Source organism: Dermacentor albipictus, chromosome 5, assembly GCF_038994185.2.
Source record: "Dermacentor albipictus isolate Rhodes 1998 colony chromosome 5, USDA_Dalb.pri_finalv2, whole genome shotgun sequence".
Taxonomy (NCBI): domain Eukaryota; kingdom Metazoa; phylum Arthropoda; class Arachnida; order Ixodida; family Ixodidae; genus Dermacentor; species Dermacentor albipictus.
Window position 1 is genome coordinate 118,594,726 of NC_091825.1, and position 18,012 is coordinate 118,612,737.

General features: G+C 44.8%; 1 protein-coding gene across 1 annotated transcript in view; it reads left to right on the forward strand.

The window, feature by feature from the left end:
- Positions 1–13,611, forward strand: part of LOC135916239 (urocanate hydratase-like) — a 32,076-nt gene extending 18,465 nt beyond the window's left edge. Inside the window, exons 12-22 of the mRNA XM_065449550.1 lie at positions 1,973–2,070; positions 2,561–2,624; positions 2,739–2,771; positions 4,385–4,473; positions 5,808–5,878; positions 6,369–6,467; positions 7,538–7,637; positions 8,531–8,612; positions 10,319–10,367; positions 12,373–12,423; positions 13,106–13,611. Coding sequence (XP_065305622.1) covers positions 1,973–2,070; positions 2,561–2,624; positions 2,739–2,771; positions 4,385–4,473; positions 5,808–5,878; positions 6,369–6,467; positions 7,538–7,637; positions 8,531–8,612; positions 10,319–10,367; positions 12,373–12,423; positions 13,106–13,252 — 883 coding nt within the window. The 3' untranslated portion in view covers positions 13,253–13,611. The remainder of the gene's footprint in view (positions 1–1,972; positions 2,071–2,560; positions 2,625–2,738; positions 2,772–4,384; positions 4,474–5,807; positions 5,879–6,368; positions 6,468–7,537; positions 7,638–8,530; positions 8,613–10,318; positions 10,368–12,372; positions 12,424–13,105) is intronic.
- Positions 13,612–18,012: the final 4,401 nt, after the last annotated feature.

Consider the following 18,012-nt stretch of genomic DNA (forward strand, 5'->3'; position numbering starts at 1 on the left):
CACCGCTCTAGTCTGTCACGCGTTGGGAGCACTTGCCACCCTAGACGCCACATGAAGTAGCTTACGTGGCTGTAAGGCTGACATTGTATCCACAACACGGTTTTCGAGAACGTCTACATCAGGACACACCTGACATACGTGGTGATGAAATGCCATGGTCGTAGAGTAAATTTTCACACATGTTTGCACGTGAGACAACTGTGGCATTCGACTCAGCATCACTGGAAGTGCGCTCACCGCCAATGGAGCCAGAACTGTAATGCAAAGCACACTCTTGGTATGTTACAAGAGCTCCATAGCTGCCCTGGCATTTCACTTAAGTTTCTCTTCAGTTCCCTAAGGGTACTGGGCAAATACAAACAATGATCGAATAATATTTACGCAAAATACCCGCAACGTATGGCTTTATACAGACATTTTCTTTTCTCCTACTCAAAATTGCTAGTTCGCTTATCGGCACAACTGCGAATGTGAACTGCAGGGTTCTACGCAGATGTGTAAGTTGGCTTTCCTGCAGTGCGTTTTAGGCACTCACGTCAGACATTGAAAGCTTCGCTTTAATACTAACATGTTGAATGTGATCAGTCTGTGGCAGTTCTGGGCACTTTTCAAGAAATCAAGTCCGAAGAACGGTGACGTTCATTGTAGGTGCTTAGGTTATCTTCCAACGTGTGGTTCTTATGAATTGCACGGTGTCAAATTCCATATAGCTTGTGCGTATTGCTGACAGGAGACGACAGGTCGGTGTGTTAGATACTTCGCGGGGTGACTGGCTTAAGGGGCGGAGTAATACCAGTGTTATAGGTTGTCAAGGAGCGAAACGACGGTGGGCCAGTCGGGGTCAGGCAACGAACGACTCTATTGATATATATATATATATATATATATATATATATATATATATATATATATATATATATATATATATATATATATATATATATATATATATATATATATATATAGACACACACACACACACAAAGTAGTGCCGCAGTGGGTCATACGCAGTTGATACATATAAGCGCGACGTTCCACTTATTCAGCCTTGGTACAACGACGACGCAATAGAAGTTGAAGCAGGTAATTTTGACGTGATGTTGTTAAACGAGAGTTTTATATACGATGGCTTGTGTCCGGTGCGATGTTCTTTTACCTGGAAATATGCAAGAGAAAGGAAGCCGGTAGAGAGACTCCATAGCTCTCGAATAAGAATCCTTCTCTTCTACTCACTAATGGGGACATGGAGCGGCAAGAATGAAAAGGATGGACAATGACGACGGTGGTTAAACACATGGACCACGACGAAGCATTAACACGCTATGGAGCTGGGCTAATCGGCGTCAAAGTTCACGGAGGAAACTTTTCGCTGGCCCATGTGGGGCAGGTTCGGTCAGCACAACTTGACTCGAGGACAATAGCGGTATACAGCAGGAGAGAACAACAGCACTACTAATTAACAACTTCGCTTAAGTAGTACTGCTACTACTGACGTAATAGTTCTGCGGAAACCCGCAACGTGGAGAGAAGTAATTAATTAAGGGAAAATGATACACCCACCCAATCGTAGCGATTGCTACAAAGGAAACCCGTACGGTTTCCTCGAATGAAAAGCCTCGCAATTGAAGAAAAATTTGTCCTGCTCCGGGACGAATTTTTCTTCAACTGCGAGGCTTTTCTTTCGAGAAACCCGTATGAGTTTCCTTTGTAGCAATTGCTACGATTGGGTGGATGTCTCATTGTCCCTTCATTAATTATTGCTATTTCTGCATCGAGAAAAACGACCCAGGAAAGTAGAAGTTATGCTTTTCTTTCGTGCTCTGTAGATAACTTCATAGCATGTCTACGAACTTCTTTGGTGCTTGATAAGCGCTATGCCGCTGTCAATTCTTTATGTAGTAATATCTCGAACTCTTTAGTAGAGCAATGGCAACTGAACCAATCGTTTCCTCGCACTTTTGTTCCCGCACAGCCTACGGCGGCATGTGACTGCGATCAACAAGATGACCAAGCGAGGCATGTGTTTCTGGGATTACGGCAACGCTTTCCTTCTCGAAGCCTCCAGGGCAGGTGAGATCGATCAGGCTGCGGGGTGAACAACAGTGAAGAAACAAATAACGGAACGAGTGAACCAGGCGAATTATCGAAAAGGATTAACGAATGGTGGGATGAATTAATGATAAAATGAATAAACGCACGGCCGAATGGAACTACGGAAGACTGAACGAATAGATTTAGTGACGGTCCCATTTTTCTCTTCCCGTCGAACGCTGTGCTTATCAACTTTTTTTTTTGCTCCGAATCCTAAGAAGTGCGGGGGGAAGTGGATGAAAGAGCAAACGAACGAATAATCACATAAATTAACGAAGGAATCAATCAAATATTGTGGGAGTGAATGGACGTATGAGTGATATAATGAAATGTCAAGTGAAATTATCTAAGCAGGCATCGTTTCATTATATATATATATATATATATATATATATATATATATATATATATATATATATATATATATATATATATATATATATATATATATGTAATTACGTGTCTGCAGGTGCTGACGTCGGCCACAACGGTATCAGGTTCCGTTACCCGTCCTACGTGCAGGACATCATGGGGTGAGAAATCATTACAGATTTGCATCCAGAGTTGTGCCTGCGCCAGCCTATTATAGACGCCGCAGATTCAGTAGCTGACGTGATAATGATGCTGTTATTTTTTTGTTATTGCAGAGACATCTTCTCCCTTGGCTTCGGACCATTCAGGTATGTTTTGTGTGGCGTTGTATAAAGGACAACAAGAGCAGTGGTTAGGTTGACAATTTGGCGAGCTGCTACGGATCTGTTATTATTTAAGGACTAGCGCTCGTGGTGTCTTCTGTGTCCTCATCTGCCGCAATACGCTTAATTAGAAGAGAGAGGCCATTTTTTTTCCTCGCTGTTGAAGACGAGTTTTCGTAGAAGAAACAAAAAATCAGCAGACTTCCGAATTCTTGTCGCGAGTTCCAAAATCCTATAGAGCCAATGAGATGATCAACGTGCTTCCATCCCAACCTGTTACACTTTCCCACGCACCATGGAAAAAAAAAAAGAAGAAAATTCACCAACTCCTTTAATGCGAGAACAGCTCGTCTCATAATATTCTATATTCGATAATTCTCATATTTGCGATGAAGAACGTTTAAAGGCAGAGTAAAAAGAATAAGAAAAAAAATAAATAAAGAGAGATCGCAGACACAAAGTTAACCAGCATTACCGTCTGGTTGGTTACGCTGCATGGAGGAGAAAATGAAATGTTAGAAAAAAAATGAAGCAAATGTACTTAATTGGACAAGAAAACATGGAGTAAATTTGCTTCATTCAGCTAGCACGAAATAAACAAGAATTGCACCCTTAACGGTAAAAGCGTCAATCATGGAACAAACCAAAAACATCCTCAAGCCAACAGATTCCAGGAGCACGGAATAAGCACACTAAAGGGCGCTTCTTCGTGATTTTTTTACAAGCTAGAGTTTCTTACGCTTTGTCCCGCGGCTAACATCCAGTATTTTTTTTTCTTTTTTATTGCGCACGTGAACTTATGAATGCGCACAGGCAGTAACTTCTTCCAGAGTGTACTAGTATGATCTGTACTGTGTTCTAACGCTTCTTCCTTCGAAGATGGGAGGTGGCGGCTTCAAACACCTTGTAGTGTATATTGTGAACCGACTACCGGTGAAACCGTGATTGCGTGCAGCTGTAATTGGTGTCTCATCGTGGAGCGCACAATTAGCCTCATAGCGAACTAGCCATGGATGTGATTGATCATTTGTGGAGGCTGTTCGACGCGGCGTCACTTTAATTCCGGCTGCAGAGTCGAAACTCGGCAGAACAACGTGCGTAGTGCACTGTGTTCTACTTTAGTCTTTAGAGTTGTCCTGTTGCTCTTCCTTTCCTCTCTCCTCCCCTCCTTCCCTATCTTCCATTTATGTGTTGCTGTCACCTCCCTTTATAAGAGTGGGCAGGCGTTGCGCCCCTTCCGGTGGCAGTTGCCAGCCTGCTCCTCGCTTTCCCTTTCCTGTTACCTGTGTATATGTGTTCACAACAACAACAACAACAACAACAACAACAACAACAACAACAACAACAACAACAACAACAACAACAACAACAACAACAACAACAACAACAACAACAACAACAACAACAACAACAACAACAACAACAACAACAGTACGCTTTACAAAGGGTGCTGCCAGTAATCCGTTGTTATTCTAATGTAAAGGCAGGATGACGCTCAACGATCATTGCTTGCAGCATTCATATTAAAGCCGCGTATGGGACGCGCACGGCGCGTACACCAAACGTCGCAATCGCTTAAAAAAAGAAATCTGTTACAGGTGGGTTTGCACATCTGGATCCAAGGACGATTTAGCGCTGACAGACAGCCTGGCTGCTTCTGTGCTGAAGGGCTTGCTCAAGACCGACGGTACGTGATGAGCTTAAGGTGTTAAAAAAGATTAAATTCTACTCACGAATGTCGCCTTACGAAGTACGACTTAGATGGTCTACCCAAACATCTGAAAAAGTGAAGTACAGATGGTGGAAGAAACATGAAGAACGCAACTCGTACGGTGGACAAAGACGAGAGATAGTACTCAACCTGTAGTTCGTATAGCTTGGTAAGCAAGACCGAAAGTACTACAGAGAGAGAGAGAGAGGGGGGTATTTATTATGATAGAAAATCTGAGAGATCAGCCTGAATCAATGTTCTGACCTGCTACTCGGCGTTGGGGGAACTACAAAGAGAAATATAGAGTTCGGTATCGTAACAAACGCACCACAGCCGATTACTATCCAGCTTTATCCTTAGCTATAGTTTTGCGAAGGCTGCTTTTTATAATAACCTCACCATATTATTGCGCTGTAACGAGCAAACAAGCACCACTTAGCCCGTATTCAGACCTGCCACTGTTTTTGCATTTTGCGCTTCGCAATTTTGCAATTACGGGCACAGAAGCTGAAGAAGAGAGATCATCCGAGTAGCAGACGTTCCACTGCAGTGGTTTCCCGCACGTCTGGGTGCATAAACATGTCAGGTACGGTCGTACAGCATCATGAAACAGCGGCAACAACACATTGTGCATTTACATACGTTCCTCAGCAGAACTATATGTTCAATGCACCACTGTTAAATTGTAGAGTAGAGTGTGGGACTGAACGAATTTTACGTGGAAATACGTCTTGTGTTGCTTTGAGGTACGGTGCCATTCTACGATGCGCTCTAGGAAAAGCCGCCAGAGCATGGGGCGAAGTTTACCGGAGCCGACGTCTCGGACAATGAGCCGGCAGCTTGTACAACGAAGTTAATCTCTTGCTCTGTGCAGAAGCGAATGGTTTCACTTTACCGAACAAAATTCGAGCCGAGGCTTTATTGGACTTGCTAACCTTTTGCCGCGAATCCTTCCTCTTGGAAAAGGTGACACGCTTTGTTTCACTGTGACGTCTGCTCCGTTTGAGCTTGTTCCTTATAGTGCCCACCGGTTGAGGCTCTCGGATAGTGAGTGGCATTTTCACCCGCTCGCTGCTTCATGCTTTCGTGAGTAAAGGCAAGGCTCAAAAGATCAGGTCTGAAGAAGGACACAAACGACAGGACCGGCGCCAATTGAGACGGCCACCAGGTTGACGCACAAGGTGGCAGGATCGTGTGCTTCTTCAGTCCTGGTCTTTTAAGCCTCGCCTTTACTCATTCAAGCATGAACCAACTAGCCCAAGCAAGAGCTTCGAATCATGCTTCGACCCATCCATGCTTTCGACTCGCAGTGCCGGAGCACGTGAAGCAGCAGTACAGAGACAACATCGCCTGGATCGAGAAGGCGGCCGATCACAACCTGGTGAGTGATTCACAGCGCAGAGTACGCCGACCCCCTCCGCACTACGCATATTTAAATGAACCCGTTCTCTCAAGCTTCCTTTTGCCGACCGCAGCTTATTTCCGCCTGTAGTGGCGGTAATTTTTCGACAGCGAATAAACTTCAATAAGCGTCTTGTTTACATTTATGGGAAAAAAAATCGCGAAACGTACCACAGGTCCTTGCAGGGTTTGCAAGCACGTGATCATTACAAACATTTTTAGCTCTCACATTCTTTAGCATTCATATATCTGTTTTCTCTTGTCATTTGTTCAATGAAGCCCCCCTTACTCAATGCTCCCCTTGGGGCCTGTAAGGTGCCTTGAAATAAATAAATAAATAAATAAATAAATAAATAAATAAATAAATAAATAAATAAATAAATAAATAAATAAATAAATAAATAAATAAATAAATTCTTTAGCACTTGGGAGCGTGGTCGCGTTCTACTCACCGGCTGCGTGCAACGCAGGTGGTCGGCTCCCAGGCTCGGATCCTCTACTCTGACAAGACGGGCAGGACGCAGATCGCCCTCGCCTTCAACCTCGCCGTTAGGGAAGGACGGCTCAAGGTACGCGCCCTGCGTGCAGACACGCGACGCCGACTCTTCACGGTATACCCGAAGTAACCTTGCGCGCGGCGAAACGTCAGCAACCAGCAGCCATATTATTGCGGTCCTGCTAATTTTTACACTGATTCTTAGCAGCGACTCTGCAGATTACAGCCACTTGTTTTTGTTGCGCCTTTTTCAATGCTTCAGCATCCGCAATTCTTGAACAGCTCACGCGAGAACTGCTCCCTCGCACGCTTTTGCATTTAAGTAGGCTTCACTGCGCTACAACAAAGGCTTCACTGCGCTTCAAATAAGTAACGCGGCAAAGCAAGCTTTCAGCGAGCTGCAGTGGTGAGCGATAACCTTTAATTTGGTTGGTCGGTGAAACGGCGGTCACCGGAAAAAAAGAAAAATGACAAACGAATGCGCTTGTCAACGTGAACATTTGTGACTAATCCCCTCCCAGAACGGGTTTGTGGGCTACTCAGCAGGTGCCCGAATAGACAAACAGAACAAGAAACAGGAGATCACGAACTAGAAAACAGAAAAATTTAAGGAGTCGGCATCAAAATCATCCTAGAGTGCAAAAGAAGAGGCAAAGGGAACAAAATTGGACCTGAGCCTGCAATGAGCGTGTAGCGTTGAGTTATATAGAAGTGAAGAAGGAGAAGCGATGTGCAGGCATTGCAGTGAACATCAGCGAAAGCTTCGCTTATAACCGATTTATAACCGATGCGTGGGATCCATCGAATTCTTATCCGACGCCTGTTTTCTTTCTTTTCATTTCTCCCTTTTTTTCGTTTCTTGTTTTACTTCTAACGTCCTATGCCTAGCTTACTGTTTGAGCTTTTCGTCTTAACAGCTCCTTCGCGTGTACTAAGTCCAAGATTTTCTCCCACAGGAAAACACGCCTCCTTGCTATGTAGGAGAACCAACAGCAATCGCTGACATAAAGTTGCCCATTGCGCGTTCTTCTAACTTGTCCTGTTAAATTCGACGCCGGCTAGTTATCTTTCGCATTCGCACACTTTTTCTTGTGCAGCACAATAACAATTTTTTTGTTGTTGCTTTCATTCACTCACGGCTAGGGCCCAGTCGTGATCAGCCGCGACCATCACGACGTAAGTGGCGCTGACAGCCCTTACAGGGAAACATCGAACGTGTACGACGGATCAGCCTTCACTGCAGGTTGGTACAGAGTTCTCGAAGAAAACACCCTATTAAAAACGCAAACAAACCTGAAAGAGTTTATATCACTCGTTGTTAGACTCTAATTTTACTCGTAAAGCTAAGGGAAATGTCTTTATATATGTTTTTATGCTAACTGGCCAAATGAAACACCAGGAAACTTTCTTTCCCGTGATTGTTATTAAGAGGTCAATGTTTTCCACCGCAACGGCACAAGGGGCACTGAAACTGACTTATTTGCTAAGCACAGGTAACCAGTAAACTAACTATACCGGCAACAAGAAAGCTGCAAAACCAAAAAAAAATGCTGCACTTACAGCTTTCCGTATGAGAAGAATTCATATGTCTCATAAAACCCGTATTCAATGATCCCATACGGAGATACAGGGATCTACATAAAAACTGTTATGTTCCCATATAGGAGTCTAAGTTCGCATATATCATATGTGATCGCTGGATATGAGAGTGACAAGGCATACGTTTTTTTTTCGCTACGTTTGTTTTCTCAGTATAGAGAAGTTCGTAAAACTGAGAAAAATGACATCAGCTAACCGAGTGATAAAGAGAAAACCTTTTCTCGGATCGCTAATAGCACTTTACCGTTTACCACCGCAGTGGCCCGAGAAACGCTTGACGGAGGCATTTGCTAAGCACGAGCAGTCATTCAGTAATCGAACTATATACTTACAACAACAAAGCTTTAAGTGTAACCAATCATCCATACCATCGCAATATCGACAAACAGGCTGCTACTAAATCGACCGCTACTAAACGTAAAGTTGATAGAAATCCCGAAGCGCACGCGACGAACCTTCGCACTCTTCTGAGTTCTTGTAACGTTGTTTTTGTCCAACAAGCTCGCCACGTGGCAACGTTGTCTTCTCCTTTTTCAGATATGGCCGTGCAAAACTTCGTTGGGGACGCGCTGAGGGGAGCGACATGGGTGGCACTTCACAACGGCGGAGGCGTCGGCTGGTAAGTACACGCTTAGAAAGTCGACATAACTTTCAAAATTTCAACTTCATTTATCCCAATTTAACTTCATTTAACTTCATGTCCCTGTCTCACGGAGTGAAGAAAAAGTTACCTTCGATGATACATTCACTGAAAGGGCCTCGCTTAAAGCAACACGCAAGAACAAAAGAGTGTTTCAGCGAACCTTTCCCGACGTGACGCAACACCACTGTGTCGGCTTTGGGTAGGAGTAGCATTCACCAACTCCTACAGCTATCGTATTGGAATGGCGGATTCACCAATGTGCGCTAAGTGCAAGTGTGAAGAGACCATCAGTCACCTTCTGTGCCACTGTTCTCAATTCGATAATCAACGTGAGACTCTCCAGTGCGTCTTGAATAGACTGGACGACAGGCCATTTACGGAAGCGAAGATTTTGGGTGCCTGGCCTCACAGTTCATTATCCCATAAAGCAGTTCGAGCGCTTCTTCACTACCTGGAGGCAACGAACTTGAGTGCCCGACTATAGACATCCTACACCTTAGATTTCTCTCTCTCTCTTTCACTCCCCATTCCCCTCCCCACGTGTAGGGTAGCAAACTGGACTCAGTCTGGTTAACCTCCCCGCCTTTCCTCCTTCCCTTCTCTCTCTCTTCAGCGCATCTGTGGCACTTCTATATTGTCTCCGCCACAAGGCAGTTTTGTTCATGCTCTAGCTATGCTGCGCAGTCATGTGAGGCGGATTTGACTTGGCCAGTACCAGCTAAGATGGCAGGTGGACCATAATAGAGCAGGAATAATGTTCACTTCTCGCACTACCACTATTAAACAAAAACTATAAAAGTCCGAAAAACAGGACTTCACAGAAGTACGCAAGTCAGGACAGTGAGGTTGAGTGCCAATTCCGGAAAATCAATATTCGAGAAAAACGAAAAGAAACGAAACGTTACCCGCGGAACACGAAATGAGTAAGCTATGAGAAATACAGGAATGCATCAACATAAATTCGGCATAAGATTCACAACTCAACGAGATTAGGATTGCAACTAAAGATGGCAGGGAGTAGTAATAAGAGAAATGCATTGAGGTTAACAAGGCTGAACTCGGTGGTGTGACAAGAAAAATTCTAAGAGACCCTTGATGGCTCGCGTCGTTGATTTTTATTGCTTGGCCAAAGGTCCAGTGACACTGTTTCTCTCAACAGAACGTAGTAAGTTGGAGTTTACGGCGTTAAAGCTGCAAGAGGAACCGCTTGCATTCCATTTGTTTAGTGAACACGACAGATACGCACATATGTGGTATTTTAACGATGTGTTTGCTTTCATATTTCACGCAATGAGACATCGCGGAAAAGCTATCTGTTTTTTTAATAAGAGAGAGGTAAACTATACAACAGCATACGCCTTCATGGTAAATATACCAGTTTGAAACATTTGCCAGGGTGTCCTTCTGAGGTATCGCTAGGCAATGCGACACACTGGTTTCCCTATTGTAGCTTTCTCCAGCAGAATGACATGCAGTAAAATCCAGCAGTAAAATCCATGATGGAAGGGGAGCCCGATTTCAATATGAAGGCTTGCTTTTACGTCCGCAAAAGCGTTCTACTCGTATATGTTGAATTTTGGAGGCATGCGACGTTCCATAACACTCATTGTGACCTATAGTGCCTCCACATGACGTTCCGACATGTCACCGTGCATTTCAAGCTTGTTTTTACTTTTTTGCAGGGGAGAAGTAATCAACGGAGGATTCGGCTGTGTCCTCGACGGAACCAAGGTTAGAGAGCAGTCGTTCTTTCGTCTAATCCTTTGCTGATTTATTTATTCATTACGAATTGGAAATGTTGGCCACAATAAAACAACTGCGGCTTATGTTATTCTTATATGCTCGTGTAGTCCTAGTTTGTATCATTCATGTCTGTGTATCTGTGTGTTATGTATTTAACGCTATAGCTAGTGTACTTTCTTGTTCATGGACTCAATTGTGTATTGTGCAAATTACGTACTGACGTATTCCCAACCCTTATGTAACGCCGCTCTCAAGGCGTATGTAAGGTAAAAGAGTGACGTGGATATGTCGCCGGCTTCTCCACAACGTTAAATCAATGAAGGATGATGATTCGTGGAGTGTAACAGTGCAGCTATTTAGTAGTTCGCCGTCAAATTCGGAGCTGTCAATACCAGAAGAAAATGTTACAAATAAATGACAAAAATGTGCTATATCTAAAATTCTCCATAGTCTGGTGTATGGACTGAATTTGAAAGACATTTCACAGAAAGCACATTAAACAAAAGCAGAAAGAGATAAAAAAAATTGAGTTCTTTGCACAGATAACAGAAAAGTAGTGTTCCATTAGGCCACCGAATTTCTTGGTCAGTGTCAGTGCGCACGGTGGAAAATGAAAGGTGGGCAAAAAAAAAAAAATCAGTGACAGTTTAGCGTTAAACGCGAGACAAATTCGTTAGCATTATGTCGCACGCCTTTGAAGTCCCGGATTCATGATTTAAATCGCGTTCACCACATTGCAAGTGTTGTTGAGGAGCTCATTCGACAAACGTCTAGCGTCTTTAAGGAGAGAAGTGCAAATGGGGGGGGGGGGGGGGGGCTGTCTGGAGCTTATATTATATATATATATATATATATATATATATATATATATATATATATATATATATATATATATATATATATATATATTCCACTAAGCTCTCCCGTTCCCTCTATATACCGCGTGACCGGCTTCCCACACTTCACATTCACGTTTTTTACTTCACTTTCACACTCCTGGTGCTAATGCATTAAAGAAAGACACTCAGTGTTGCAGGGACTTGCACAAATATGCAAGTCCCTACAGTTTCTCAGTTGATGCGCTTGTAGCCGTTTGACGCTACAGCATTCGAGCGCCAGCAACATATGTTTTCGTCTATATATGTCATCTGGGATATCTTTTTCACAACTAGTGCGATGGGAGCCACGTCTGTGGCTTCTCGGTTCCGCAAGGCCGCTTGATGTGATGGAATTCGAGCACCGAGCGCAGATGTGTACTTTTCATTTGCCTATGTTTATCATCTAAGTTCTTTTTTCACGCTAAGTAACATTACGACCCACTTCATCCTGCCTGCTTTTTCACTGTCTTTTCTCCCGTACAGTCAATCAATCAAACAATCAATCAGTCAGCTTTATTAGTTCATTATCAAAAGGTACCTACTTAATAATCGGACCGATAATCAGCAGGGTACTTGCCGGCCTAAAACAAACTACATATACAAGTACGTTACTTGAACAAATGAAATAAGGAAATTTAAACAAAAGAAAAAAAACAGAAAAACGAGAAAAAGAAACCTTATAAATATAGAGACTGCGCTATTTTTTACCACCATCGAGATAATGCAGCGGCTTTTCTTATCCTTATTGTTTTGCAACGCCAATTTTTTCTTATGCGGATGACGCCAATATACAGGTGTATTGATGCGAATGCACATGGCGCAGCCGTCAACTCACGGTATGTAAATTGCCATGACACGTCATCTGGAGGTTCAAAGGTTTGTTGGTTCCGCTTTCTGTCCGTGTTTCCCGTACGCATATTGTCCACCACGGTATCGTCTACAGGTCTCCGAGCACTATAAAACTCTATCGCATCGATGTCTATATCGAATTGATGGCTCTATCTCTACGCGTTGATATTTAAAGGTTGCCATCGGTGTCCCTAGTTTCACGAAGGACAGACACTTAATTCAATCAATCAACTATAGACTACCTATATATCGATTGCACATTTCAGGAGGCGGACGGGCGCCTAACGACGCTTCTCTCCTGGGACGTCAACAACGGGGTGAGTCCGCTTTGAATTCACGGGTTGTTGGACCACTGGCGTGACGTCACGGCTCTGAGTTTCCAGAGCAGCGTTTAAAACGCGTCAGCGAGCTAACCGCTAATTTTATTCTTTCCTTCCCTCCTCTCTCTCCCTGTCATCATTGCTTTCCCCCTTTCTCGTTCCCTCGGTGTAGGGTAGCCAACGGGACGTTATTCTGGTTAACCTCCCTGCCTTCTGCTTTTCTCTTTCCTTCCTTGTCATCCCCGTCAGACGAATGTGACGCGAACGTAAGATGATGATGCGTTGACGCGTTGTCTCAGATAACGTTAGCCAGACTCTCCATTGAAAAAAAAAAAGGATTTAAGAAACACGGTGTGAGATACGATTTTGAGACTGACAGTGTTCGATCGTCAGACCTCTGACGACCAAACAGCATAGGTCTTATAATTGTATCTTACACCATATTCTTGTTCTCTTTTCTTTCTTTCTTTTTTTCGTTGGAGAGCTTGGCTAACGTCAGCTGGGACACACAATATGTGGTGTGCTAGAAAGACGCAACAAACGCCTACAACCCCTGCTCTTCGAAAGAGTTGTCATCGCTTCGTCCTCGCAGATTACGCTGCCTTCTTTTTTTAATGCCTTAATTCACAAATAACCCCATGACGACGCGACATGACTCGGCCTCTGTTCTGCCCGGCAGGTTTGCCGCAGGAGTTGGTCTGGCAACAAGTACGCCTACGAGACCATCCAGCGGGCCATGAAGGACGACCCGGCTTTGCTCGTGACGCTGCCCAACGAAGCGGACGGCCAGCTGATCAAGAAAGTGCTGGCGGGAAAGAAGGTTTAAGGAGCGACCAAAGCGTTCTTCAGCCACGGCAATTCCGAAACGCGCTGCTTCGAAAACCGTGGTGTTAATACTGGACACTGCCGAGTTACGCTACACTTGTCGAATTCGCCATCTTGTCAAGTGGCCAAATGGCTCACACGGGGCGGATGTGTCCTCTCTGACTGGCTCAAAAAAAAAAAAAAAACATGGCGGAATGCGACAACATGCCGGAATTTGGCTGTGTCTTCCTATACCCTGTGTTTCTTTTTCTTCGTTTTTTTTTCAGTCAAGAATCACTCTAGCGACGAAGGCACACACTGCAGGGGTGAACTGACTGACACGCCAGCAGTGACCAGCAAAATAAAAGGTTCTTTCCATTCTGTCGTCGCCTATTGCTTGAAGGCGTGCTCGAACTGCAAAATCCGGCATGAAAAAACGAAAGTGTGGGTTCGAAGTGGTGCTAATTTAAGGTTTTCTTCTTCGCGCTGTTATAAAAAGTGTGCTTTATAGTGAATTGCGTTGTCCATAGGTGACATAAAAAATGTGCGACCGCCCCCCCTCCCCCTCTCCGCCTCACCCCACCCTAGGCATCTGTAAACCAATTTATGTGGCTTCTCAAAGGCGATGCCCACTTATAAGGATCTGCGCAACTCGTAAGGTTGAAGAGCTCGGCGCAGCGATAGTCCTGGCCATTCTTTCCTGTTTAATTTCCAACTCTGGGTGATGGAGAGGTGCGAGCGGGTGACCACGCCAAATGCATGGCTAATGCACAGCAATTTCAGCCTGGCAAAACGGTGCCTGGTCGTCAGCAGTTTCTCTTCTCTGTAATAAACTCTAGCTAGGTCGCTTAAAACACAGTTGATTTACCCAATAGGGCGGCAAGGGCTAACACTAGCCCCGTGCGAAACGCCGTCATCGAAAATGTTCAACGAAGCAGCGATGGGCTCGGAGGGGTGGAGGAGGACAATTTTCAACAAAGTGCTTCGAACGAATGAGTGGACAAACCAGTATCCTCTTTCTACCGTAGCACCATAAGTACATAAAGCTTTCCTTTCATCTCTCTCTCTCTCTCTCTCTCTCTCTCTCTCTCTCTCTCTCATGTTTTAGTCCCTTCGCCCCCTTTTCCTATGTACGGTAGCGAACCGGACGCTTTTCCGATTAACCCACCTACATCCTTCTCTTCGAAGTCTATCTCTCTCTCTTTCCTGAGCTTGTAGCGTTGGCACTTTATTATTACGATTATTTCGGTCTTCGTAGCTCTGCAGTAATGTATATTTAGAAACATCCTTGTGCTTATCATCCGCCAAAAAAAATAAGAATGGAATTTCTAGTGCAAAGTGGGAGTGCGACATCATAGGCGACTTTCGAGTTCAATTGCGGCTTCACGGCACGGCGTAAGTCACTGCCAAGAAGCCACATATAAAGGCGAACACGTTGGCTACCGTGAAGTCGTGCGATGTTTCAAGATAGTCCAACAGTGAAAGTCGGTGATGTGTGAATCCACAAAGCATGATTGGTTTACGGAGCTTTGCTTTGAACCGAACAATCGTGCTGGGTCAATATTACAAAGCTATGCATTTGCAATGCACCTGTTCGCGTGGCTCATACGCGGTATTTATATACAGATGCTGGTCATACCAGCGAAACTACGGTATTTTTGGCGTGATTGGCTACATCTGAGCATGCGCAAAAAAGGATGATTATCAGGGAGGAGGCGGGCGCGAAATTGGCATTCTCTTTCTTTTCTTCTAAACTCTGAGTTATGTTAAAAAGAAAGGACGCTGAAAAGGTGCGCAGCATACATGCTTCTAGCAACGACATAATAACTAAGTGCATTTCATAAGATTCAATTGCAACTGCAGTTGAACATTCCAGTAGAATGTTCTGCTTTTAGAGGGGGAGGGGGGGGAGGCTAGGATTCCGATGATTGGACGTTCATAGCACGAACACGAGCCGGGCAGAAGCGCGTTGTGTGGTATGTGCGCTCGTGCTCTTGTCCTCCTGCACGCGCTGTGCACGTCTAATCACGATGCCGTTTGTGTCCCGACAAGACGGCGGCCGCATTTCGATGTGGGCCAATCAGAGACGCCGTAGCAACCCCCCAGGGCCAATCAGAGCTTTCAAAATGGCGAGTTGTACAATGTGGTGGAACTTGACATTTGACGCCTGGACTGCTTTGTACACCGGTCGGGTTAGCCATGGCAGCGTAAAGCAATGCACCAGCGCTGTCAGATGGAGCTCATAATATACAATTGCACAAGTGGATGCAAGGACATTTAAGAGCTGTCCTCACTGTGAAACGTTCAACGTGCGGCAGACACCCAAAGAGCTAGTCAATGATCTTAACAAAACATAGCGAGCTACACTATTTCGTGTAGTCTCCACACAGCGGCGCTTGTGTTTTGTTCACTTTCACCTGCCACCAGTGCAGGATAGCCACCAAGGGCTCAGTCTGCACGATTAATGTCCCCGCCTTTCACTTATCATTCGCTTTCTTTCTTTCTTTCTTTCTTTCTTTCTTTCTTTCTTTCTTTCTTTCTTTCTTTCTTTCTTTCTTTCTTTCTTTCTTTCTTTCTTTCTTTTTATGACCTGTTCGCGCACTTCTAAACTGCAACTCGATCAGTTCATTATAACGTCAAAGATTGGGCCAGCCGGTCATGCACTTGATCCAAAACGTTACAGGCCGACTGAAGACAATATCGAAAACCGAAGACCGGACGAAGATAAGAGCTTGATTTCCGCCTGTTTGTCTCCCTCTGCTCTTCGGGTTCGTGCCTTTTTTATAGTCGCGCTATAGGTCGAACAGCTACGTTGCTTTTCCTCAATGCATGAACACTGTGCGGGGATCAATGGCTGCGATGTCTCAAGTATAGAGCCTGCTTCCAGCGTGCGCTGGCCTATGCGCAGTGACGGATGGGAGAATCAATCAGGAGGCACTGCCGCCCTGGGCGCGGACAGATTGGTGCCAAAGTGACAAGAAGCACAGCGCGGTGATCGGTCACAGAGCTCGCAGTGGGGATGAACAGAAAGATCGAGGCTGTGTTTGTTTATTAGCTCTATGATAAATTTGGCTGCTAAACAGCCACCAATAAAAAATATTAGCTCAATGAAACGCAACTGCACACACACACAAAAAAAAGAAAACGAGGGATAAAAAAAAAGAAAAGGTAACGAAACACAAACCTAGGGAAGAAAAGTCACAAGTTAAGAAAATAATTTGCAAACTAGGAAAGAAAACGACAGAAGATCGACAAAACAATTGTTCCGTTACCTCAAACATTTTAGTTGGCAACTTGGTTATTGACGACACAGTTGTCTGGCCTGCAGGTTGCGCTTCACTAAAATCAACTAAAATCATTCAACCTCTTGTCCCTGTAGGGAACGTCTAGCGAAGGAGCTGGAGAATACTGGCGAACTGCTTGCCGTCTTGGGATCAGACCAGACGTCCTGCCACAACCCCTTCAACGGTGAATACTACCCCGTGCAGGTCTGTCATGGTGATGTGCGCGCATTGGAACAACCGCATGACAAAAAAAAAAAAGTACCAGCTGCTATTTTTGAACATCGCGGAGTCCGCCATACTGTCAAATTCCGTCGTGTCATTTCGAGCCTTCTTCAAGGAGGTCTTTTAGCCGGCCTGTGCAGCCCATTACAGCCGACAAAATGGCCTGTTACAGAGTTCCCAGAATTTGGGGTGCAGGTCTACTTCATCGAGAAGCGCAGAGATTGTCATCGTTATCATCGGTCTATATTGTAAGTCCGCTGTATAATGAAAGCTCCTCCCATAGGTTCCAATCCATATTGTCTTGCGTGAGTCGAGCGCATCTTGCTCCTAACTCTTTTTTTTTCTTATCATATCACGCTATCTCGCCCTCTAACGCCATCGAATAAGTTTTCGTTCCTCTGAGACCCTTTCTGTTACTCTGATATACCTCCGTGTTAATCTGTCCTATGCATTACATTGCCTGCTTAACTCCACTTCGTCGCAATCTTACCTTTTGCATATAATATGTGAGCGTTTGACACCCACTTCACTCTGCCGCATGTTTAACGCATATACAATTGAAATGTTCGGGAAAGGAAGTGTGTTGATTCAGAACAGAATGTCCCGTTTGCTACCCTACAATGAGAGTGGGAGGAGGGAAAAAAAAGAAGTCCGGCAGTACCCATCTCACGATGAATGTCGACGTTAACGCGATTAGCATCGAAGCAATGCTATAGCGACAAACCGTATATTGCCAGCACCGAAGCGCGTCATGTATAAAGAACGTGCGCCAGCCGGGGTCCATCTCTCGCGCTACCCACTGAACATGCCGCTCCATCTAGTGGCGCCGCTCCGAAGTCCACGCGTGGCGCACGTTAATAATAATAATAATATTTGGGGTTTTACGTGCCAAAACCACTTTCTGATTATGAGGCACGCCGTAGTGGAGGACTCCGGAAATTTTGACCACCTGGGGTTCTTTAACGTGCACCTAAATCTAAGCACACGGGTGTTTTCGCATTTTCGCCCCCATCGAAATGCGGTCGCCGTGGCCGGGATTCGATCCCGCGACCTCGTGCTCAGCAGCCCAACACCATAGCCACTGAGCAACCACGGCGGGTCCACGTTCGAATATACATTCAGACAAGCTTTAGTGCGCATGACGCGGGTTCGATTGCACCTCCGGTTAACGTATTAAGTCATTCTTATAATCTAAGAGCGGAACATACCCAATGGCGCGTACCAAGTGACCCAAGTAGGTCCAACGGTTGGTTTCGAACCCTGTTCCCTCAGCACA